This window comes from Falco cherrug, chromosome 13 (assembly GCF_023634085.1).
Source record: "Falco cherrug isolate bFalChe1 chromosome 13, bFalChe1.pri, whole genome shotgun sequence".
NCBI classification, from domain to species: domain Eukaryota; kingdom Metazoa; phylum Chordata; class Aves; order Falconiformes; family Falconidae; genus Falco; species Falco cherrug.
Genome location: NC_073709.1, coordinates 23,910,852 through 23,937,021, shown reverse-complemented (window position 1 = coordinate 23,937,021; position 26,170 = coordinate 23,910,852). Strand labels below are relative to the sequence as shown.

The following is a 26,170-nucleotide window of genomic DNA, read 5'->3' as shown; positions in this document are numbered from 1 at the left end:
TACTTAAACTGATCAGTTCTGTATCAGTTGCTTTTCCAAGGCAAACAGCCTCTATTGTCTTAATTTCCTCCTCCCTCCTAACAGTTTTCCAAGCCTTCTTTCATATTTAAAGTCCCAAGTACTAGCCTTCATCAGGGTGAACTTTAACTTATTGCTGGTAAATACCAAGTTAAATGACTAAAACAGTTGTTGCTTTTGCTGCCTTTTGAAACACTTGTTTAATTTAAGGAAATCTTACAATTTTATTTCTAAATAAATAGGATGGAAAAACACATAGGAAAGATAGTACTATCTTTTGATGGCTTGAGTGCCTTTGAGGCTAGAAAGTACACACAATGTAGTAAAGTGGTGTCTGTGCCTGAAAAGGTGGTGTAAGTTAATTCTGGTGTCTGATGAAAGCATCCCTCTGGGCCCATGTACGGTGCTGCCCAAACAGAGGGCTGCAGCCAGCACCTGCATTTGAGGAGAAGTTTTTAGTGCAGAACAGAAATACAGGCAGCACAGAAATGCTTGATGCATAGCCATCATCACCTTCACCCTGTAAGAGAGGGGGTGGTGCGTGCCTGCGGGGGTATTTTATGGGTTCGGGTTTGTTAATTTTTTTAACAGGACACTTAGTCTCTGGCATAGTTGCAAGTACAATGTTCCTTCACTTAGTAAGAATTGATCTTGCGAGTTTTAGAACTAGTAAAATGTTCTAAATGCCAAACAGCTGCCAATTCACAGGAGTTTGGAGCAATTGTTCACCGAAGATAAACCTTCCAGAGCTTATTTTTGATCAGGCTTGCTCTAGTATGTTTTTTTTAATTCTGCTTTATTTTACCATGTGGCATCTGATCAGAGGTTTTTATGAGTTTGCTTAAAGCTGTATTGAAATCTTATCTTACTGCTTTCAAATGCAGCATGGTACATTCAGTTCTGATGCTTTTTGTCAGAAAAATTCAATTTTCTTTTCTGCAGAGCTGGACACTGGACTTCATAATTGATATTTTTTTTAAATCAAACTTTTTGATTCACTGTTATATGAGGAATGTGACTGGAATAACGTGGGAAGGCCTTTTTTTTTTTTTTTTTTTTAATCCTGGAAAAGGGGCTTCTTGTTTTGTTCCAGGTGACTTCTTACAGAGAAATCTGGGAATGATAAAATGTTACATCTGAGAGCTAATCTTTGAGAAAAAAAGTTAATTTTAGGGTCAATGGTCCAGTTGATCACATGAGGATAAGTAGAGAACAAGGGGCAAGTTACGAGAATGCATTACTGTGCAGGGGGAGGCAACAGCCTCTTCTGGCTGCATTCAGGGTGATGTAAGTGTTCAGGAAACCACACCTGAATACTAGTGAATGCTAGTAAGTATTTTCTTTTTCAAGTGGAAGCTGCGGTCCTCAGGGTCAGGCCTGGCTGGTGCATTCTTTCCCACTCCAGATCCAATCTGGCAGTATCGCACCATCCAGAGCTCGGCTGGGGGTGAGGTTTCCTGCTGAAACCTGTCTTTGCAACTTGCTCTTTTTCTCAGTGGTAAACACTGACAGTGTGCTGGCGGGTTTGAAGAGTTCTGCGCGTAGTCAAATCTGGATTTTAGCACTGGTTGAGGGTAAACCCAGGGAAGAAGAGAGAGGGGATGAAGAGGAGCTCTGAACCGCATGAAATTTGTAATTGTAGACAGTCAGGTATATGCTGTGAGAGGAGAGTAGAGGGTGACAAAGCACTGAATGCCTTGAAGACACTGATGTAAGTCGCTTCATAACTAAATAAGAAGCAGCTATCACCAAATCCACAGCTAGAACAAAAACAAGGAGAATAGTTACAAAAATTTGTCTCTGCTGGTGACTTAAAAAACAAACGACAACAAACCAAACACAAAAATCTCCAACCAACCAAGAAGTTAAGAAACTGTTTAAATTCTATTTTGATTTTTTTGTCTAGGCCAGAAAGCTACTGTTAGCTGTGACTGTTCAGTCTTCTCTTAACACTCACAACACAAGTATGTACCATGCATACCAGGGTACATTGTTACTACGTAGTTTGGATGCAGCTGTGTAGACAGATGCCTGCAGGCCTGTTTTGAACATTTATGTACTATTTCAAAAAGAATCAGGCTGCTCACATTCTGAGGCAATTTGCGGAATCAAAATCCTCCACCTGCGCTGAAAGTGGCAAGCAGACTGATACCACAGAAAAAAACCCTAGTGCTCAAAGAGATCTGCTTAGATCTGGCCTCTGAACAGTTTCTTCTGCTGCAGTCTCCAGCAGGCAGGCTGCTCAATCTTTCAGCAGGTACTAGGAATGAAGGATGGGGGTGTCTTCTAATGGCAGGTAGAAAGTAGGTAGAAAAAGGGTTTGGCAAGCAGAAGCACCCATGGCTGCATTGGCCAAGCCAAGCATGGCAAGAGGAGTTCTTGAACAGGTATATGCAACTGCCTTTTTTTCAGCTACATGTGCCAGACCTGATTCACACCCCGTTACAACTAACGCAGCAATCTTTCTGTTCCGAGTTTCTGTTAGTGTGTATTTAAAAAATAGAGTTTATTCTTGTTCAAAGGTCTGCTTAGGCCTGAAAGCAGTGTCCTCAGAGAGACTGAGGTCCTACCCTTTGTGTTGTGTTTGTGTTGTCTGGTATTTTTTCAGTTTCAGGATCTGTTAGAGCTTCATGTCTTTAACATAAATATGCTCATGAGCAGGGTGCAACATGGTATAACCCCCCCGAAAGCACTATAAGATTTATTTCACAATTGATTTTCTGAAATCCTTGGTGACTCAGAGGTTTTTGGCAGTGTGAGATCTTGGATGATTATGTAAGGCTTATTTTAAACCAGAGCATGCAGAAATATGCCTGTGGCTGATTTGATAGCATGTCTTGGTAATTGTACACGGAGGGAGCTGTGCTAAGACCTGCTTGCTCTAAAGGAGGGTCTATGGAGGCTGTTGTTACCTTCAGAAAAATTGTTGTGTGGGTTTTTTTTTTCCTTTCTTCCCCTAATCTGGGGTTTCTGGTGGCTGTCAGAGGCAAGTTTTTCTTCCCACCCTGTCCTGGCGGGGCTCAAGGTGAGTTTGGAGCTGGTCTGAGGAATCCATGCAGCAGCTCTGCTCCACAAAAGCAGAATGTAGGACATCAGCACAGAGGAGGACTGCAGGAGTCTTCCCGTAATGAAGTTTGAACCATTAACCACTGAAAGAACAGTTTGAAATACTAGCTAAATATTTAATAAATGATTTTAAAAGATTTTACTGTAAATAATAAGATAATGTGCCCATATTCATCTGGCACTTTTTAATTGCAATTAAAATGATCTCTGTTGCTTACTCGGACAATTTACTTTATCCATTCTTACTTTACATCTGGGAAAATAATAAATTGAATGGCTTTGTTCAGAAATCCATTTCTAAATGAATACTTCTGTGGATTTACTATTAATTTGTTATTGGCTTTTCTCTAATACATTGCTACTTTTAAAATGAAGGACTCTGTAGTTAGTGCTTTTCTTAAGAGACTTGACAAGCACTCTGTCATGATGCTGGCAAGACTGGAGCCTCTAATGGGACCTCGTGTGCTTATTTTATGTGTCTTGTCAGGGTTTTAAAATACTGCATCTCCAGAAGGTGACACTGGATGCTTCAGCTTAACTCTTCAAGCTTGCTCTTGGTCAAATTTTGGAATAGCATATTGCATGCTACTAATAACTCCTTACCTAAATATTAGGAAATACTGTCTAGCCTTATTCAGGTAGTGTGCGTACATTTGTAACAAAGCAGTACAACTCCGCTGTTGAGTAGACACCACTACTGAAAACACTAGCTGCTTGTTAAAATAATTGATAGATCTATGTGATAGTGTTGCTGTAATTGTCTTCTCACACGTAATTAAATTAAACACAAATGAAATGAAATGGAGGTAGAAACTTGCTAGTCAGTCCTTGCATGTATGTGCTGGTTTGTGCTAATTAATAAGTGGGGTTTAGAGTGCGCCTCAGACTGTGTGTTGCAGATTTCTTCGTGTGTGTGGTAGCTCTTCTGTAAAATTTGAGTGGCGATTCTGGGCAAGAGCAAACATCTGTCTAGCCCAACATCTTGTCCATGGCTCCAAGTGGGTATTAGAGGAAGAGTGTGAACACAGCAAACAGGCATCATACTTCTCCCACGTGCTCTCCTAGTTTCGGACTTGTTTCCAGTGTGGTAGGTTTCCCAAGCCAGATGGGGGCTGCTGCCCATTTAGTTAACCCTCCAATGGATTTCTTCCGTGTACTTGTCCGGTTTCCTCTTGAACCCAACTCGGCATCCTTGACATCCTTTGGCAAGGGGTTCCCCACAGTTCTATTCCCCTCTGTACAAATAATTATTTCTCTCAGTTTACTCTGAAAACTTTTCCTCTCGGCTTCATTTTGAATATGCCTGTTCTCGTGTTGAGAAAGACAGTCTGTCCCCGTGCACCTTCTTTATGCTGACAGCGTTTCTGTCAACCTCTGTCGTACGTCTTTGATAGCTATATCAGCTGCAGGCTCAGAGAGTCTTGTACTTTGTACTAAAACTTAACACCTCTTACGTGCTTCTGCCAACAGGTGGCTGTTTTTAATAGTCTACCCTTTAAGTGCTTTAAGATACTGCTGGGTATGATGTAAGCATATCACTATACTAGGATATTAAACATTAAGTAAGCATCTTACTATACTAGTCCAAACATAACGTGACCTCAGGTACAAGGCAGCTCCAGTTCCCACAGAATAAAGTTGACAAGATAAACTCAAAGTGCCATCTTGGCAGCGTGCCCCTGCTTCCTGGTTGCTTTCCAGGTCTGCTGCTCTCCCTCTGCAAACCTGTGAATTGAAGACATACTAGAGGGAGATCATGGCTTGGCTGTGTCTGACCTTGACCATTGCTGGTAGTAACCTATGTTTGGATTTAAGTTTGACTCTCCTGAATCATCTCCACAGCAAATATTTTCACCTCCTTTGATCTTTTTTTTCCCGGTTTCTAAATGTGCTGAGCAGCATTTGAACTTGCACTGGTATCCATCTTATTGGAACCTTGTGGATAAAATCTCCTCTCTGTTGTGAAAACTGACGATCTTCTATTTGTTGCTTTCTTGTCTTTAATGCACAAAGTGTTGTGTTTACTCTTTATCCCATAACTCAGATTTTTAAGAACCTTTGAGGGATCTGCATGTCTGTTGTTTCATCAGTGAGCTGCAACTGCAAGCTCTTACAAAGGCCCAGTTGTAAATGTGCTTAAAGTCCAGACCAAGAAAGTTGGATTTTTATTTTTTAACTTCCTTTTGGTAGAGGAGGGGAAGCACCTAACTTTTGGGCCAACATGTTTTGTGACTGTATTCACACCCAGTGAGTGAACTTGTTCTGTTCTGTGTACTACAATACGTAAGAACAACAGAAATAACTGTGAAAATAAAATCCTGGTCTAGCAGAAGTTTGTAACAATATTTTTGTGCTCTGTAATGAAATCTGGATTTTATTTTTGGCTGTCTAATTTTATTTGTGCCTCATACCTCATGAAGTAATATAAAAATGGAGTAAGTCTCAAATAAAAGACTTGGATGTTCTGATTACTTTTAATACCATGTTTCTTTTTGTTTCTAGAGAGCAAATCGAAAGGCCTCCAGTGGGTGATTGATACAACCATTGCGTATCCCAAAGGTGAACCTATAGACATCCAAACTTGGATTCTTGGCTACCGACAACCAACAGTGACACATGTACATTACAGGTAGGAAATAAACCTTCTACTCTTAGATTGAACTAAAATACTAAAACCCCAAGTACTTACAAATTAGTAACATCAAGTTTTAGGATATGGAAAATCTGTAGCAATGTCGTCTTTATGTGTGTCTCTCACAGGTGGGCAACTCATTATCTAAACAAAACACAGCTGTCTTTTCAAAAGTTCAGAGACCATGCCGTATCTTAGCACATTTAAGTTTTTGGCTAGTGTCCTGTGGCTGAATATAGTAGTGAGGTATATGTTCGATGGCTAGGTCCTCCTTTCCACTGTAATGCTAAGGTGCTGGCAAACCGATCTTGATTGTTGTTTTTTTTTAATAATGACAGCAAATTAAAAATCACTGTGTTATTAAATAAACAGGTTTCCTGAGAGATAGTTATATATTGTATTTAACTTTCTGACAAAGAAATGTCAGCTTTTTGACTCGAAGCATACTCTTAATAGTTGAGCAGAGCAACACTCTGGAAATTGACTCTCATCGACACCTAGGATGGGTTACTATTAAAACTTTCCTCCTCAGCAGTTCTTTGTCTCAAGACCTAATCTAATGGAGAGAGAAGCTGCATTTTGCTTTTGGTTTGCAGTTAATTGCATGTCTGAAATTTCCAGAAATATTTTAACACTTTTTCTATACCAAATAAGTTGATCACATTTTATCTCAAAATTGCATTTTTTTTGTCTTAATTCCCTTTTGCTGATTTTGGGGAGCTTTTAGACTCTTACAGTAAGCTTTCAGATATCCACGTGTGGATCCCCTGGGGGGATCTGGCTTAACTGGGAATGACCTTCTCCAGCATTGCTGCTGTGTCAGTGTTGTGTGGTGCAGACTCCAGGCTGCTCACTGGAGTTCCTTTCCACGGCCATGTTTAAAATCTGTCCGTGCTTTTTATAGAAATCTGCCTTCAAGTTTTTCTGAAGGTGAACATACTTACACCCTAATTTACGTAAGATACCATAATATCTGTTGTGCTTTATTCAGGTCACCTTAGTGTACTCTCTCAGATATCTGGGATAATTGCAAGTTGAAGGTATTTAGAATTTTACTGAAGAGTATTTCTAAAAATACTTTGAAAAAGAGAGAAGGTTATCTTAAGTTGAATTAACTTCCTGCTTCTAAATGTGTATATTCAAAACCTATTTTTGAGCACAAGCATAAAGATGATGTAACCTTCCTTGTATTGAACTTGAATATTACAGTCTTCTAGTACTAAAATTCTAAGAAAAAATACTAGAAATTGTTTATTGTTGGGTGTAGGTTTGTTTTCTTCCAGAGGGTCTAAATCACTGGTTTGGACAAGGACAAGCCTCTCAATTTTATTTTTCTTTCTTAAGATTTATTTTATTTTTAATAACCTCTAGTTGTTACGACTGACCTTTAAAAACATTTGAAGTATGCCCCAAATGGAAACTAGCGCAGTGGCATGTCTCCGAAGGCGGAGTGCTGGATGTAATACCTCTGAAGTGCAAACAGAGGGTCTTAAGTGGAACTTTGGCTAACTTTCCAGTCCTGGTAATTCTTAAATCGGCATGTCGAGTTTAGGCATGAGTCCTCTAGACTGTAAATGCTTTGGTTGGATGCAGGTTAGCAATTCTTAAAGATGTATTTAACAAAGTACTCTGGCTGTGACAGCGGGCAGTAGCAGCAAAGGTGCAGGAAGGCAGCCCGTGCACCGTCCCTCCACACGTAAACATGCGGTGGCTGCGATGTGTTCTGAGCAGGTGTTGCATCTGGATCGTTCTTTTGGTAGGTGCTGATGGACCTGGCCTTCATGAACTTGTCTAATACCATTTTTAACCTGCTTATACTTAAACCCTACAGTTGCCCATGACACAACGTGTAACTGTTCTTGAGAGTGGCAGCCAGGACCAGTTCCTTTTTGCTTGTCTTAAATTCCCCACCTGATGCCCTAAGTGGGTGCAGCCTGTTTCCTACGTTGTGCCAGAAGTGGATGAATCATTCCTCAGTGGCGCTCTCCCTGGCCTGTGATTTTACGAGCTTTCTCATATCCTGCCTTAGCTCCCAGCCCAACAAGCTTTCATCTATTTGGTGTCTCCTTACGCAAAAGCCTTTCCCTGATTATCTTGTTACTTCTGTCTGTGTCTTTTCTGGTTATGCTACAACTAGGTTGCGAGTTGACTGACATCCTGAATTCCCCACAGGGATTGTGGGATCGCTTACCAGAGTAATAAATAGCTAACCTTAGAGGCCGTGGCAGCGTATGCATAGCTGCTGGTGTTTTTTCCTTCCCCAGTGTTCATTGCCTTGCATTTACTGGTATTTAATTTTGTCTGCAACTATTGTCAGGTCCTTCTGCAGCTCTTCTCTTTAACTAGCCAAAATAATTCTATACCAAAAAAGTCATCTTGATTTTGTATCCTTTTTTCCAGCTTAAGTGTGTCATCTAGCTATGATATGCTAAGACAGACCTTTTAACGTATCTGGAATTAGAGCTGTAGTTTGGAATGAATATGGTGAATTTTCACCTTCAGTGTTTTTGACAATAAAAATTATTTTTAGATATTTTTGTGTGGCTTTAAGAATATTGTTCTGTTTTACATGAAGGATATATTTATCCATGGCAGGATTAGCAGAGAGTGACTCAACAGCGTATGTACATGACTTCACTCATGTTGCATCATCCTGTTCTGTTGCTTATACAGAAATTGTCCTGTTGGATTCCCTTCAGGGCATTAGAGCAAGTGATTATTTTTTTCCCAGATCCCTTGACTAGACTTCTTAGGAGTTATTTTTTTAGCAGAATGCTGTAACGTGATGGGCACCTTCAGGGTTTTGCCAACTTTAAATCATGTATGGATGGTTTGAACAGAGTTATTGGTACCACTGAGGACCTGTGAAGATGGAGCCATGTGCCTGGGAAACTGGGGGTGGTGGACAGGGAAGAGTAGGGAACAACTCTCTCTCTGGAGTTAAAGAAAACACTACAGCTCTGCTGTCGCTGTATTAAACCTTCTCGGGGATCAGGAAGCCAGATATTTGAAGCCCAGTGGGCTGACGTCAATTTCTTAGAGCTCATTTTTGAAATTACAGGTATGGCCAGTGGAAAACTGTCTCTCAGGAGCTTTGCATGTGTGCCTCCTGGGTACTGTCCTCACTTGTCTGAAAACACAATGATGTCTTGAGCCTGTTTCTGTGTCAGATCTTCATCGGGAGCAGTTATGGAAAAACACCAAACCCCTTTATGCTGGTTAAACAGCGCATGCTACAAACAGCTGTACTTCGTGACCAGTTAGCTGATCCTTGCCCTGTCAACCTCCTTCCTCTCATCCCTGGCACTTCTGTTTGGGAATGCAGAGTGTCTTACTGTGCTGAAGTGTCCTGGGAAGTTTCTGTCCCACGTTGCTCCCTGGGAGCTGGTCAATCCATTGGGCAGAGGATGATACAGCAGACCTGCATAGCTGTACGGCTTGACCAGGAAACCTGAACTGCTACTTTTAAGTTCATCTTCCATGAAGAGACCAAAACATTGCTGTAACAGAGCCATTAGAGTATCTGGGGTTGGCAGCTGGGAACGCTGGCACTTGTTCTGCAGGTCACAGATTTGAGGTGGTTCCTCAGTATTTCTTGATTTTGATAACAATTTGGTATTAAGTACTCTTTTGTCCTTAACAGTGTAGGCAAGGATTAAATCTGTGGCTGAGGTTTGTCCTGTTTGCCAGAAGGCAGCTCTGCAGAGAAGGACCTGGGGGCTCTGGTGGGCAGCAAGTTGCCCGCGGGCCGGCAGTGTGCCCTGTGGCCAAGAAGGCCAATGGGATCCTGGGGTGCTTTGGGAGGAGCGTGGGCAGCAGGTCGAGGGAGGTGATCCTGCCCTCTGCTCTGCTCTGATGAGGCAGCATGTGGAGTGCTGTGTGCAGTGCCGGGCTCCCCAGTTCAAGAGAGACAGGGAGCTACTGGAGAGGGTGCAGTGGAAGGCTACGAAGGTGATGAATGGGCTGGAGCATCTCGCTGGTGAGGAAAGGCCGAGAGAGCTGGACCTGTTTAGCCTGGAGAAGACTGAGAGGGGATCTTATCAATGGCTACAAATATCTTGGGGGTGAGTGTCAAGATGACAGTGCCAGGCTTTTTTCAGTGGTGCCCTGTGACAGGACAAGGGGCAACGGGCACAAACTGTAGCACAGGAAGTTCCATGTCAATATGAGGAAAAACTGAGGGTGACGGAGCGCTGGGACAGGCTGCCCAGAGCGGCTGGGAATCACTCCTGCTCTGGAGACATTCAAAACCTGCCTTGATGCGAGACTGTGCAACCTGCTCTAGGAGAACCTGCTTTAGCAGGGGCTTGGACTAGATGATTTCCAGAGGTCCCTTCCAACCCCAATCATTCTGTGATTCTGTGACCAGATGCCATCTCTACTGTGTGAAAGGACAGTCGGGATTGAAACATGCTTTTCCCCTTTTAGAGTAGCCCAGAGCAAGGAATTGATGCATGACAGTGGTGGGCAAAAAAGCAACGTTTTCTGTGCTAGTTGAACTGGAGCAGGGGAGACTGCAGAGCTTTTTGTTCTGGTTGCCCGGTCAGTCCTTTCTGCTGATGGCCTTGGTCACAGCCTGTCTCTGTCTGCCTTGTGGTCTTTCGAATCTAGTGTTTTCCTCTTCTCATAGTGATTTTACTGCAGGATTATTTTTTATCCTACCTCGGGAATAACAGATGAGTGTAGAGGACATAGCAAGCAGCCTTATGTTTTCATTTTTATATGGTTTGCTAGCTGATGGAAATGGCAGAGGAGGATCAGTTTAATCCAGTAAAGCTCAATTCTGATGATGAGCTAAACCTTGTTTTTTCAAACTTCATTTTACAGTATAAATTACATGTTTTTTTGAAGTTCATAATCAGGCTAAACTGTGGCCTGATTTTCTTCAGGATGTCAAAAGTAACTTCCCTAGAAAAAAGGACAGCTACTAAGTTTCAGTTTCTTTAGAACACAAAGATGTAAGAACTTGCCCTTCTAACTATTGAATCATTTTTTTGACCCTGACAGATTAGTCTCAAAATTCATTGGAAAGTGCTGAAAAACTGGGTTTGCTCCCTGAAACATAATGCTGAAAGAGAATATCTAATTAACTTCTTCCAGGTCGAATGGCACTGGCATTTTTGGGGGGATTTTCAACCCATCTGTTAAAGCAGTAAGCACTAAAAAAAAAAAAAAAAGCTGGAAGGTGCAAGTCATCTCTAACTAAAAGCATAACTGGGAGACCTGCCCTTTATTACAAGTTTCTTGGGAAGGTTTGTTTCCTCTTCTCAGAATGCTTTATCTTTATGCTTGGGTCGTTTTGTGATGTGCGTTGGCTGTAAGTCCGGCATCACTGCAGTTACACTCAGCAGAAATGGGCTGCGTGGTTTGGGGTCTGTGTAGCAAGACTTCATACTGTCTGCTATTCTCAGCTCCCACCATTTCCCCACAGTGAGTTGAGCTATGGGATTATTTCTTTTCTTCTTAACACCAGTCACTTCTTTAGTCTACTGACTTGGTGTTTCTCAGCTAGTCTCCAAGTTTCTCGAATAGTAAGATCTCCCACGTGCTGCAGCTCTGTTGTCCAAGCCCGAGAGACAAAAATTGCAAAGACCCTGGCTGTGAAGTCTGTATGATGCGTGGCTTCCCCTCAGTTGAGAATGGCGTGGGGTTGGGGTTTTCTTGCTTTAGCTTCCTGCTGGGTCGTGCCTGGGTATGACGATACCTCCTTGCCTTGGCACTGCGGTAGTGCTTGCGGTGTAGAGGCCCCGACATCGGAGCCAGCCGTAGTCGCCTCCACCGCAGACGATAGCTGCATTTAATGCTGCGTGAAAGTACCACGCTATTTCCAGCCGACTCAGCTGTCTTTGTGCCATAATGCGGACAAGTACTATGTCACCTTTCTTTGTCATACCAGTTTTTGTACTGTGCTGCTGTTGAAGCAAGTTTTCGGCTGCTGAGGAAGTTCTTTTTTTGTGTCTACACTGATACACACTTACTGAAATAAACTAGACTCCTAGCTATAAATAAGATGGAAAACATCGTGGTTGCTGTATGAGTTTTGCAGAAATGTGAAGGGTGTCTAGCTTGGCAGTATATTTTAATACACTTTTTAAATGCAAGTAATCTCATGCCTGAGAGCTACCAACAACCTTCATCGTGCTGAGTTTATTTAAAGAGTCGTTGAAACAGCAACAAATACTATGATTTAGGAAAAAGCAGGGGGTAATAAAGAACTTTAATTCAGGGTTAGGACAGATGGTGAAAGGCAATTAGTACTTCAAGGTGGTACCCGTGAACTTCAGTATTTTAATACAGAATCAAAAGTTGTTTCTCCAATAAGGACCATTTAAGAAGTTTAAATGTTTCTGAAATGCTGTATTTCTGAAAATGATTTGGTATCTTTTGAGGAATGGCCTATCAGTAGCTCCACAATTAGTAGTCTCCATGATTTCTTAGTTACGCCAGTATGTCTTTGGCAGTTACATCTCCTTTTTTAAAAATCCTTTCTTCTTTCCTGGACTATCATTTATGCTAATACATTCTGGTTTGGGACAAAATACACATTTGTGTAGTGGTTTAAGAAAGTTGCTGTCCCTCAGTCAGCTATATGGAGTGTCCCACATCTGTTGTCACCTCACAGCTGCAGATGGGTAACCTCCAGCTAGAAGACAGTGCTTCATTACTGAGACAGCTTTGTCAACTCAGTCTTTACTTCTACCACACGCTTAACTTCCCGGGTGCAACCTGTGGTGCCACTGCTGTTACTGAAATTTAGCCCCTTCCCCACCTCCCCCTGATGATAGCAAAGTAGCTGTTCCCTTGGTGAGAAATGAAATATTTCCATTCCACTTGAATTTTCTGGTCAGGTTATCTTATTCAGTGCTCTTAGATTCCTTGTTTGACACACCAGGAACAAAGGTGCTCTTATTTTCGCACAATGTGAGGTTAGTTTTGTCCAAAAGCTAGAGAGATTCAAGTGCCCAAGAAAATCTAGAAGCTTCAGATATTACCTGTTGACCTTATTCCTTGTCAGGACAGCTCTATGTGCTGGTAACATTTCATTTTCTTCACAAGATCAGCAAAATTTGCTCGTAGTGGCGTTCCTGATGCTGGCTACCCAAAGGTGGGGTAGAGCCAAGACTATGCTCACGCTGTCCACAGTGACACCTGATGCCATGTCTCATTGGAAAGAAGAAACTGTTTCCTGCATCTTTTAACAGCAGACCTGGCAGACCTCGCAGCTGATGGTTGGAGATCCAGTCAGAGCAGTGGCTTTCCGCTGCTGTTTTGGATCAGTTTGGAAGAGTTTTGTAACAGTAGGCTTTCTCAGTTACCTGTCCTGAACCCAGACTCCTTAAAGAGGGTGTGCTTTTAAACCACAGGGGCCAACTGAACCATCTGATGGACAGAGAACAATGATACTGGCAGTATGTTTAGTATAAATACTGGGGAGTTTAGCTTCACCTTTTCTGCTACAGGAAGGGCTTGTTTCCAGAGTTTAAGGGTTTTTTTAAACATTTCGTCTCTGATTTAGCTCAGTCATTAGTAAGAATGTTCCACTTGTAAAAATAGCTCTGGAAAATCTAAAAATATATTTGTAAATGCTTCTAAATACGCTCGCGCTTACCATTGCTAAATTGTGACAGCCAGTGTAGCATTACTGGAAAACCAGTTGTTTTCCACTCTGCACTAATATTCATTCAAACTAGTTGTAACGGTGATTGCTTTTTAAACTTCTAAGAAACAGAGTTTATATCCAGAAGTTCAAGTGTTCTGGCGCTGTATTGATTCATACAAAAGCCTGGATGGATTCAAGCAAGCAAGTGGCGTGCTGCATTCCATTAGTCTCTCACAATATTGGTATCACTTACACTACTTTGCTACTCCATTAAAGTGCCAGCTTGTAAATTATTTCTAATGAGCATCTTGTAAGATCTTGTAATAATGTTTTCAGACCAGGAGGTGCATCTCTGGAAAAATACCAGGCTTAGCTAGGTTATTGGGCTGTAGAGTTGTTACCCGTTAGGTAACGGAGAAGTGAAAGTGGAGGTGAAGAATATCTCCAGTTTACAATGGAAACGGCGTATGAAGCCAGGTAATCCTAGACCACTGTCCTGAGCCCACACACACGTTCTGGTAGTTCTGAACCATCTTCAGACTTGTGTAAGCAAGCATCTGTCCTTCAAAAATACCATGAAACACAATATTCGGTTGCAGAGTCTTTTTATCTCTTCACAGCAGATAGGCAGAAGAGAGTATAAATAGCTTTGGCAGCTCGGTTGTGTTTGGGGACAGAGAGTAAGTCTTTCATAGTGTTATACGCTCAACAAAGATGGTCCTTTCTCTGTGGGTGTGCTTTTTACTTGCCTCTACATGATTTAATTTTAATCCGCTGTACAACGTCTGTGTTTCAAGATAAAATAGTTCTTTATTACCTGTCATCGTTCTTGGTATGCACACTGAGGACTTGAGATATTTACTGGACCACCAACTATTTCATAGTATCTGTCTTTGGCCAAAGACTTTTCTTCAAACTGTATTTTATGTGAGATAATAGTTGCTGATTTCTGGTTACTGAGACTGGTTTTACTAGAGAACTCCACAGCGTGAGAAAGATGTAGGTAGAATTGCTACAAAGACTACAGTGATGTCTGAGTTCATGTTGATGCCACAGCTGATAAATAAAATTGTTCATCTCCTGACATTGAAGTTATCTCTGTATACCAAAGCACCGTTATTTTTAATTCGCTTACTAGAGCAATGCTTTGCTGCTTTTCTTCTCCACTTAGAGCTTATTTTCCCATGCATCAACCGGAAAGGAAGAGGTACAAATGACTTGGCAACAAAGCAAGCAAAGATGTTGAAAACAGTAACAGCAGCAAAAGCACTCTTCACGAGCATCTTCTGCAGTTTGACATTCCTGTGTCCGTTCAGACACTGCCCAACGTGATTGTGGTGTTACTTCAGATTCTTTTCAGTAGAGTCAGTCAAGACTGTGTTGAAAATGAAATGAAAAATCCAGTCATGAAAATAGAAGCATGGCGTAGATGACAGGGTAAATGGGAGCTCACCTGAAAAGAGAAACTTACCGGTCTTTATGTTTCAGAGTATGACTATTTCAGTCTAGCCTGATACACAGATCTCTTCTGCACTGGCCTTCCAGTGAAATGTAGTAGATGTATAAGTTCTTGTATACATCAAAAGGCACTTAGGGTCTACTGAGCAGATTTCACAGTTACTGTAAGACTTGAAATTCTTTTTTGAAAAAAAAAAAAAATAATCCACTAGGGTTCGGTGGGTCATTTTGGGGGTTTCTGTATGCATGTATCTCGGTGAATTCTGCCCTGGATTTTCTAAGTAGATCTGGTATTCACTGTGGAAGTACCCAAACGGTAATTCTTCCAGTGGAGTTTTTATAATATAGCAGCAGTATTTGAGTACACTTCCTTACATGGTCAGTTTTCAGCATAAAACCTGCCTTAGAAATTTCAGACAAAGATGCTGGCATCCTTTGAAAAGCCCAGAGGACATATTTTCTGGGATACAGAAGAGCTATTGGTATTTAGTGATGTTGTGTGGCTTCTGCCTGTTGAAGAGCTGCTTCTTCAAAACTGTGGATGAACCTTCCCAGTTCTTTATTTCATTCTGTTTCAGTGTGTGAACTTCATTGCTGCTTGGTTTGGGTTGTGTTGTTTTTTTTTTTAAGGATAGTAATATAGTGCGGTGGTATTCTATCTAAAAAAAACTCCAGCAACTTGGTAGCTTTATCAAATGCTGCAGCACAGCATTTGCTAGAAGTTAATAATGCCAATGTCTTCTCTGTGCATCTGGCTGGCAACCTGGTGTTTCATATCCTTAATACCTATGTTATCCGTGAATTGGAGTGAGAATGAACCATGCAGTTAGGTTTATACCAGAATCACCTTCTGTGTTTAGAGGTGGGCTGTTGCAGAAGGGGGGAGTTTGTGCTTCGCATACAGAATGCATTTCCTAGGTTTAATTTATGTTTGTTTCTTTGGTAGGATTTTTCCAGTTAAAGATGTACCGGCAGAGCCTGAAGCTCTTACACACTGGTTATATCAACGGTTCATTGAAAAGGAGGATCTCTTGACACATTTCTATGAAACAGGTAGGATGATATCCGGCAAAGAGAACTGTGCTTTGTTAATGTCTTTTCTTGCAAGGATCTCAAGATGCTTGAAGAACATGTGTGCATTCTTCACACAAATGTGGTAGATGTAATTAGTACTGCTTTTTATGTGGCAAAGTATGATAAAAATTATCTAGGAAAGGTAAATTACTCAGATAACGTTAGAATGGGGTAGTGTTTGGAAGCTGGCACATTCAAAACAGATCTAAGGAAATCCTCCTTTTTTCTGCAATAACATACAGTTCAGCTGTGAAACTTGCTGCCATGGGCTTTAATTGAGTGGAATAATTTAGCAAGATGCAAAGAGGTAGTGAACATTTGCATACATAGTAATAGTATTCAGAGCTTACGTTAAGTTTGGAGACGATATAAAACCTTCAGGGTTTCAAATGAGCAAGTTCTTGACTAAAAGGGATTAAGTAAGACTGTTACGGCAGGTTATTTTATCTGCTTAGTGTGGCTATTTAGCATGTTCCTCTGGCACTTGTACTGTTAGAGAAAACTGACGTAAGTAGTCTGCAGGCCTAATCCAAAACCGTAGTCCTCTTCTGTTTCCTGCTAAGTGAAACAGAGATGTGCTATGATTGGAAGGATCTGTAAGAATTACACAGCAGAAAGTCTCTGGAGTCTTGACCTGCAGCCCTGTGCTGGCCCCCTTGCTGCGAGGTACTGAGGATCGCTTCTATCGTAATACACTTTCTATGTTAATGGATCAGAGGAATCTAAATAAACTTGGGCATTAATAACATTACCAAAGGGATACTGGCAAGGATGTGATTTAAAATACCAGGTAAATACTTTGAAACTATAGCTGGAGAAGTGTTTCCTCAAGGCATTTTTTCCCCATCCAGTTGATCCTGAACTATGTGCCCTCCAGCAGGGGGGTGTGGGCGTGTGTCAGAATACAAAATGGAAGAATTCATCATCCTAAAAAAGAAAATCAAGGCAGGAAAAGATAGTTTTATTTCAATGTACAGGAAAGGAAGTTTATCAAACAGACTGAGTAGGAAGACTCCAGAAATGATGCAATTTGTCTCTGAAGAAAAACAATCTCTTCATTAACAAGTATCACAGTTGTTGAGGGGGGACGGGGGATATTCCGTCACCCAAACCAACTGAGGTTAATATTCCAGAGTGGCTATGTTTAACAAAGACACTACTTCTATTAGATGATTTATTGCAAAGACTGCTTTAATTTGATTGTGAGTGCTTAATTTATCGTTTGTAGTTCTTAAAAAGATTAACAGACTTCTTTAACAACCCAAAGATGTATTTTGTTTTATGAAATATGGCTGTCACTCTGCCATCGTTGATGGCAAAAGTCAGACCCTGCTGTATGTATCACATCCAAATGTGTATAGTGGACTTCATTAGCCAAATAACTTTGTGAATCTGTTTAAAACTGCAAGTGTAGTCTATAGGAGGTAAAGAATTCTTGTTATTGAGACATTATTACACAAATACTATTAAAATAAGTCATACCCAAAAAATCTAACTAGTCCAGAATTTCAGAGAGCATAATGAAAATAATCAGATTTGTTCACAGAAATGTGCTTCCAAAATAGGATAATTGTTTATAATTTGCCAGTGTAATCAGTATGAATTAATAAGATGTTTTAAATGTAAATGCTATGACATAGGCATGTGCCTTACTAGGCATAAATTAGCACAATTTAAAGCTACTACCATTTATGCCAGTTGAGATCTTGCTGGCGTTGCTTTTGTTGGCTTACTGCAGAAATGGTGTTACAGTTTTTGGAAACCCCCTGGAAAAGCCCTGAGGCCTAACGTGAGGGGAATCACTGAAGGTGCTCAAGAGTAAGCTCTTTGTATTGACGTGTTATGTTGCCTCAAGTTGGTGGGGTTTTAAGACTTAGGGCTGTCTCAGCATTTTGATTTTCATGGGGTTTTTTAGTTTTGTGGGTTGGTTTGTGGCTTTTTTAAAAATACACACTACTTAGGAACTTGTCTCACTTCACAAAGCTAGAGTAACACAATATGTGAAAAGTTATGATATGTTAAAATGATAGTTTAAAAGTTTAAAAGTTAAAAGTTGCATTGGCAACGTCATTGGTAGGAATACAATCTTTTGGCATATTTTTGTTTGGGAAGAGGAAGAAACAAAGCCTAAGACACCTTTTTCCTTTTTGCTGTATTCCTAAGTGTTAAGAACTTTAATTGATCTGGGAAAACCCTGTAATATTAGACCTCTTAAAAAGAAAAGTATCTCCCTAAAATCTGCATATGAAACTGTCCCATCCTTTCTTACAGGTGCAGTTTACACATTTCATTTATAAAATTTAAACCATTTACAGTTAATATCTGTATGAATAAGAAGTACAGACTCCTATTTTAGCAGCTAGTAAAAAGCTCATGTTGGCAAGTTCATGATTTCTCTGAAGTCTTCAGCAAGATAACCTTGAACACTGCAGTAACACAAATGATTACATTCAGCAGGACAAAAGCATGTGGAGACTAATTAAAAAAACCCAAACTGTAAACTAGGAGCTTATCAGCTGGAAATAAGTAATTTTATACTGAAGTCGTCATGCTCCTCATTCACTCTGATCGTAAGCCAGCTGGTGATGTCACTAAGAAAGTAAGCCATGTCATCGTACGGGGCAACAGAAGAGGGTTTTCACTAGTGCTGTGGAAATACTTTTCTTTGTATCAAATCTGAAACCTCATCTGGAAATTCTGTGTTCAGGTCCATCATCCCAGTTCAAGAAACACCAGCTGAACTGGGAAGAGGGACAGATAATAGGTGCTAAGGTGATTAAGGGGAAGGAGTTGTTCCTGTGAAGGACAGCTAAAAGTGCTTGGCTTGTGTCAGCTAGGGAAGTAAAGGATTGTTTTCCCTGAAAGATATGAGTTGGGGTGGGGGAGACACAGTTGCTATCTGTACCAAGGAAAAAAGAAAGTTATTTAAACCAAAGGTCAGTGTTGGTACAGAAAAACAAATGGGCCATGGAAGAACAAGTGTAGTGTAGAGCAGACTAATGGAAGCTTAGCAGTGAGAATTACTGGGGAATAAATGGTGCGGCAAATCTGCCCATGTGTGAAAATGCATATGGGGAAAGGAGGATGGGACTTATCACGGGGTTTTTTTAGGGTTTGGTTGTTTAGGTTTTTTTAAAGTTGCATTTGGGTTTGGTGTGTTTTGGTTTTTTTTTAATTTAAGAGCATTTATACAGGAAAAAAGGCTTTGTCTTAAATGCTTGTGCAATTCCTCCAGTGATTGCAAATATGAAGTGTGGAGATCAGCTGCTGATGGTATCTAATTGCCTAAATTGTGTGGGTTTTAAGATTAAAAATTGACACTGCTATATTGTTACTCTTTGAATCATTCATCTCTTGTTCTTGTATGAGTAGCTGTGATTCCATAATGCTGCAGCAAGTACATCATCTCTGGTATCTTTAGAGTTTTTATATCCACTGTTCAGGATTAACAACAACAAAAGTGGTTCGTATCGTTTAAGCTTTGTGCATCTCAGTAAATTTTAATGCAAATTATTTAGTATGCTGATGTAAATATATGCAAACAATCTGCTTATCATAAAACTGATGCATTCACAAGATACATTTAATTTAGTGTTGTAGGTCAGAAAATGTCAAAATAGGAAAAAGTGAACTTTTTTAATTGTCAGCTGTTATCTCCTGCCAGTCTCTTGTCTAAACAGGCATTTCAGTAAAATCTTTCTGGAAAACTGTGTGGCAAATCACAGTGCTTCCTGAGGCTGTATGACTGGCTGGCCAATGAATGTTCAAACAACATAAGGAAACTGTTGTTAAAAAAAAAATAAAATGTGTGTATATTTATACTTTCAAGAGGAACCTTGAGAATATATGTGTGTTGCTGCTTCACGGTATAGAAAACCATTACCAAGCAACTGTGAAGTTTAATATGGAATCCATTCAATTTTATCATACAGATGTTACTAAAACTTCAAAAATTACACAGAAAACTTACTTGACAGTTGGTTCTCCCTGCAAAAGTTGACTACAGTGAGGACAGCTGCTTTTAAGGAATGAAATGAAAATTATTCTTAATAATTATAAGGGCTTTTGTTTGGATTTTTTTTATATTTTCTTGAAGGCAACTGATACTGCTGGAGAATTTTTTGAAAGTTTAAATAGCACAGAAGTAACCAACTAATTGTTTGTGGGCATGGTTGCTGGGACAAACGGTGATGGTAAGGAATCGTGCGTTAGGCTATCGTTCCTGCTTCAGAAGCATTAAATGCATTTTCTTTTCTCTTTTAGGAGCTTTTCCTCCACTGCAGGGTCAAACAAAAGCTATTTCTCGGGAGATGACCCTCAGTAACCTGTGGCTAGTTGGCATACAATCACTTGCATTTTTGTCAGGCGGTATGTGGTACTGTATCTTTCAGTATTTTTATCATTGCCTATTTTAAAAGTGGAATGGGACCTGAGGACACAGTGGGAATCCAGGCTCTTGCAAATGAGTATCATGTTGTATGTGCAAATGTGAATATTCAAGAGTAAAGGAAAATACTGGACAGACTCTTGCCTCTCTTTGGGGAATTTTAAGCTCCACTAAAAGTAAAGATCAGTAACGTAGTGACCTGATGATGTATTATTTTAAGAATTGTCTGTATTTTTAAAAATGTATACTCTCACCCACACTTAAGCGAATTCAGCATTTGGACAAAAGGTGCAATTGTACAACCACCGTAGAAGAATGTCTGTGACAAGAAAGCTCTGTCACCGCCAGTATTTCTTGGCATTGTAGTTAGAGCTCAGAAAATTCAGCAACTCGTCTCTTCAGTAGTCTGTACAGCATTGGTGTGGTAGAGATTCCTCATTTGCACAACTTGTACTTTATTGCAACTCATTGTGCTGGAGTCAAAGATACTCAGCAGAGCTGGTGGTGGTATCTTTGTGGCTACGCAGTCAGCAGTTGTTGTATTAGACACATTGATCTAAAACCAAGACCCAAATAAGATCCAGCGTCAAGTGTGTTTTGTGAGGAATCAGTCCTCAAAAAAGCATTGCAGCAGCATCGTGTGATTAAAAGCTATCCACATTTGATGAATCAGCCCATCCCTGCTGTGGTCTTACCACCAGCTCCCTGAATTCCATGTGCTACCAGTATCTCATATTATGAGAAAACTTGGAAAATACAAAGTCACTTGGTTAATTTTCCCTTTTTGTTCAGAATGCATCTTAATGATCATTATCAGTTTTGAAAATGCACTTTTAAAGGTGAAAATACAGTGAAGGAAAGGCATAAAACTTAGGGAATAGAGGAAACCTTTATTTGTCACCCGTTGGAAGGCAGAGCAATTCTAGCTGTTTCTGAAGGTCTGCTGGTGCTGCTGGTGATTTTTAGCCACCTTTGTATTTTGTATACTGCAGTCCAACCAAGGTGACCTTTGAGTGGTTTATAGAGGCCTTTTTCTCCCCGCTAGTTGCAACCGCGCTAAATATACTTGTGGGAGAGTTTAAATAATTCAATGCCAATCATCTTAATGTTTTGCTAAGGAGTAATAGAAGAAAAACTAGTTTTTTAAAAATTAAAAATAGGTATAATTGCTATCATAAATCCATAGGAAGATACTACTGAAAAAAAAAAAAAAGGTAAATACTCCAAGTAACTACATGGAGGGCAGTATTAATTAGCTCACCACTGTGCTGAAATCTTACTGGAAGAAAGATGAGTTGAATTGAAGGGCAAACTGGAACAGAAGACACGTTAGGATGCTTTTGAAAGGATGCCTATGATGTATGGCCGTACTTCTGGCAGGTCTAGTTGGCATTATGTTCATGTGATTATATACAGATTTGAGAGAGCTGTTCCTAAAATAAAACTAATCTCTCTAAATACAAGCAGGATAGCCAGAACTTCAAATGTTGGCACACTGCCTTTTACAGAGTAATTTTACTGAGAACAAAGCCAGCCCTCGGTAGTTTTGGCTCTGAGTTAGCAGTATTGATCCCCCTGCTCTCCCGCTCCTGCCACATGAATCACAGTGGGTGGTGTGCAGAATATGAAAGCTAGCCCGTGTTCCTTTTGCGGGGGGAGCTGAGAGCATACTAAAATACAAAGCAATGCCAATTTCCCTGGCTTAATGGAAAAATACCTGGTCAAATATGCCACCCCTGCCTCCCCAAAAGCAGTAGTTTTATCCTAAGGTAGCTCAGTGGGGATGGTTGCAAAATGATACCCCATAGTAAGTTCCCCTGAACTGAGTCCCCTCATTGACTGGGAAGAATCACTGCGGCTGCCAGGGAAAGGGCAGCGTTTGCCTACAGCTTCATGTTTTCAATAAGACACCGTTTCCAAATCCCAGCTCTTTACACCCAGTCACACACCGCACCTGAATTCTGGTATAATGTAAAATCAGTTTAAAGAAAGGTATGCCCTGAAAGGGAGGCAGTCTTGGGAGTATTTTCTTTTCCTGTTGCTCTTGCTAAAGTACAGCTGATGGAATGAATGTATTGAATCTGCCATTTTACAGGAGGGTGTTGGGACAGCCCAGCGCCGTTACCAAAAGTGGTTCTGTGTGCTGCATGTGGGCGTAAATGGACTCGCAACACTGCAAATTGCAGATGGCAAGCTACTTATTTCTGTCCTCTACTAGGTGGTTTGATCAGAACCCCAGAGATGCCCATAGTACAGCTGGTTTTATTTTGAGCTAGGACAGACTGGAGTGATATAAAAAGGGAAGTTTATATAAGCAGATTGCACAGCAGTAGCTCACATCAGGAGATTGTTCTTTATAGACCCTGTGAACTCTGTGTAAGAGCACACTGTTTTTTCAAATGCAGTATTTTTTTTCCAGTGGATTGCAGTCAATAGTGAGTGTTCACATGCTGCCTAAAGAAATTAGTAATGCGCAATAATGTTTCAGATAATCATTCGATTTATCTGGTCCTGTTCATTTTCAGTTCATTCCTCTGTAGTTCTTTTACTATCGTGAGACATTTGTTTTCAAGCACTGATTGTTGTTTCGATAGGTGAGTAAGTAGTATTAGGTCTTGGGCTTCTTTCCTGCCTGCACTGGAAAATGTGAAGAGTGCCTGGCGTTGTCTCCTTACGGCTGAGTTGCTGTAGATGACAGTGGAATGAAACCATTGTCAGGAAACTCCAAAGTACCCTCCCGGCATGAACTTGGATGCTGCTTCATGAAAGAGAATAAATTGGATAAAAGAAGTTTTTCTATTAAGGGAAAAGCACAAAATGGATACAACATAGAGGAGATTCTGTGCTAATAATACCATTATTGGTCAAGACTGTTTGGAGCTTAGCAGGCAAGTGTGTAAACATCAGTTCCTGTCGGTTGCAGTTCAGTCCTACCTTCTGGCAGTTGGCTCGTGTCACAGATGTAGTGGGCATTTTGCTGAGCCATCCATGGGCTTCCTCTTCTGAAGCATTCAAAATGCATTTGGTAGAAAACGGTGTTAATGAAGCCTACATTTGATCACAAAATGGTTAATTAATGTATGTTTGACTATATTAGGGGCAAATAAAATGGAAGAATGTATAAAGTGTTAAAGAATGAAAAATTCACAGAAAAAATGCTGTTGCACACAGAAGTGAGAACACAGCGATTTAAGCCTATTGTGAATAAAGATGGTTCTCTGCCAGGGTTGCACACAAAACATCTGTACGTTTCTATGTTTAATTGTTCATAAACAAGTTGTTACATTTTGAGTCGATGTAAGTCCTAATGGTATAGCGTTGCTGCTCTTCAAAGCCCATGACATGAGGAGTGTCTGCTCCTTCACAACGAGCAGCGTTTTCTTCAGTGCCCGTTGGTGAGCGCGCTTTCCTTACAGGTTCTCTTGTATTCTACATACGGTTCTATCAAGTATTGCAGTAACGATGTCTCTTGCAGGAGGGATTTTTTTTTTTTTTAAGCTGCTCTCACCAGATTTTGAAAAGCGCTATTTCAGCTTAACCTGCATGCTGGAAAATTATAAGCTTCCTTCTCGCTCCTGCAGCCCCAGCATCAAAAGAAGATGCATCTTATTGCAGTAAAAATACAATGATCACTGTGGTACCGTTCATTGTTCACTTGTTTTGCAAATGATGTAACTTTTTTTGTCTGACACTGCCGTAAAGTGCTGTTCACTTTTTTCACCTGTTTGTACAAGATAATACAGATACCGATCACTGTGTGTGACAGGACTCAACTGCTCCGCTTTGCCTTGACATAAAATTTTGGGACCAAAGGTACTTCAAACTGGGATTTCCAAATCATGAGTCCGGGGTTGGGTGCGTTCTCCTGATAGGCAGCTGGAGATTTTGTGGTGATCTGATACAGTCACACAAAATAATTACACATCTGGGGACTGTATCGTTTGGAAATAATGGAGCCATATGAAATAAAAGGTTATTTTTCAAAATTGCGTATTTGATAGTTTTTACACTTTTTTAAAAAGAACAACAATTGGAAGAGCAAAATTGAAACCGTTCTCTGGTTTAAAATGTCGGCATACATTATGAACACTTCCGAGCAGCTTTTTTTTTTTCTGTGAAAACTGTAGACTACCTGGCTGTGATACAAAACAAATCTTTAAAAGGATTCTATGCATTTTAAAATTAAACCTTTTATTTTAAAATTGGATGAAGTAATTATTCATTGAACAACTGTCCTATTAAAGTTCCTTAAAATTACTCTAAATGGTGTTCATTCTGTATGACAAAAATTGGTTTTCTTGATACCAGTTATTTTCACCTCCGATTCTCTCCTTTCCTTCTGTGTTACCTGCATTTTTGGTTTGTGTGATAAAATGGATGCAGAAGCCTTTTGTGATTTTGCAAAGGGCTGGTTGTGTTTGGAATTCTCTTATTGAATTTGTTCTCATTGGATTTTTTTTAATCAAATCTTTCCAGCACCCAAGATACCTTTCAGAAATGTACACAGAAACCAGAAGCAGCATTTCTCTACAGAGGTTATTAGATGTCTTTCCCCATTTTTTTTTTTTTTGGTGTGTGGCAAAAATAAAGCTGGGTTGTTTTTTTTTCAGGATTTAATGTGCTTCTAATCCTTAATAGATGAGATGTTTTTTCTTTGATGGTTGTATTTATCGTGCTTATATCTATTAGATACACAATCTCTATTGTGCTTACCATAAACACAACTAATAGTGAAATAATGCTTTGTTTCGTGATACAGCTGCAGTGTTAATTTGTGGTAGATAACATTGCTTATTGGAGTGTTCACGAGGAAAGGCACAGAAACAAATGTTTCTATGCCAGAAGTGGTACGGGGAGGAGCGAAGCAGTAGGGAGGAAGGGGGAAAGTAGCTTCTGCAGCACTTGCTCCCTCCAGCACCCGCTGGAAACTGCTGGTGCTCAGGCTGCAGTTTCTCTGCAGGTCACTGCTTAGCAATGAGTCTCCTGAAGTGTCTGAGGGCCGAGGGCATGCCACGGGCAGAACCCGGGCCATCAACCCCGGATTGCCACCATCCTAGAAAGATGTGAATGCAAACCTTTTGCAATCAAGGCTGTAATCATTTTGTAGATACATATATTTTTGAACAGAGTGGTCTGTTTTTAAACAACTTCAGCTAGGCAAAGCAATATCAAGTGGAACAGTGTGCCCGTCATTCTGTGGCCCTGGCATCTCTCGCTAGCGATAGCTCTTTAGCTCCGTGTTGCCTTTCATGTTAACTGCTGGTGCGTAATATTGCAATATATAACAAAGAAAAAAAGAACTCCTTGGAGCATAGTAAGACATCTTGCACAATTTCCAAAACAAGCACCATGGTTGTAGTTACGTCTACCTCTTGGTTTCCCTTCTGGGTTTTGTCTTGGTTTGTCTGTGTGGTGTTTTTCTGTGAGGGGTGAGGGGAATCGGGGAGTGGGAGGGAGAAAGTGGGAGGGAAGACTTGAAATCTGAATATTAAGACACTGGTGGGGGATCCAGTGCTTACCAGCCGTGTTGTCATATTGAAAAAGCCATTGTTTTTAATTCCTGCCTAGTACAAAATGTTTGTTTTAAAAAAATCCTTCCTGCCAGAAAGAAAAATGTATTTTTAAAAAGAAAAGACATCCCTCTTTTGGCTATGAGAATGTCAGCTGTATGAGTTGTGACCATATCATGACATGCTGATCAGATATAAATAAATTTTTATCTCTCAGGACTCTATCTTGTATTTTTACTCTTCTGGTCATGGTCAGAAGTTTTCTGAAAGGATGCTCTGCATATTTAGATATCAGTAATTTCAGCTGAGGCAGCAAATAAAAAACGTATGTGAATGTAATGTGCGCTTACTCCAGTTTACAAAGAAATGTTCCTTCTTGATTGAAAAAATTCACCCTGTGAAATGTACTGAAAGGCTTGCCGCAG

At 40.4% G+C, this 26,170-nt stretch overlaps 1 protein-coding gene across 3 annotated transcripts in view; it reads left to right on the top strand.

Annotated features, from left to right (window-relative positions):
* The window catches only part of LPGAT1 (lysophosphatidylglycerol acyltransferase 1), a 67,192-nt gene extending 41,228 nt beyond the window's left edge, over positions 1-25,964 (top strand). For all 3 annotated transcript variants that reach the window (XM_055725848.1, XM_055725849.1, XM_027809227.2), the window contains 3 exons: positions 5,587-5,713; positions 15,721-15,827; positions 20,112-25,964. In XM_055725848.1, the coding sequence (XP_055581823.1) occupies positions 5,587-5,713; positions 15,721-15,827; positions 20,112-20,263 (386 nt within the window). In that variant the 3' untranslated portion in view covers positions 20,264-25,964. The remainder of the gene's footprint in view (positions 1-5,586; positions 5,714-15,720; positions 15,828-20,111) is intronic.
* The last annotated feature ends 206 nt before the right edge of the window (positions 25,965-26,170 follow it).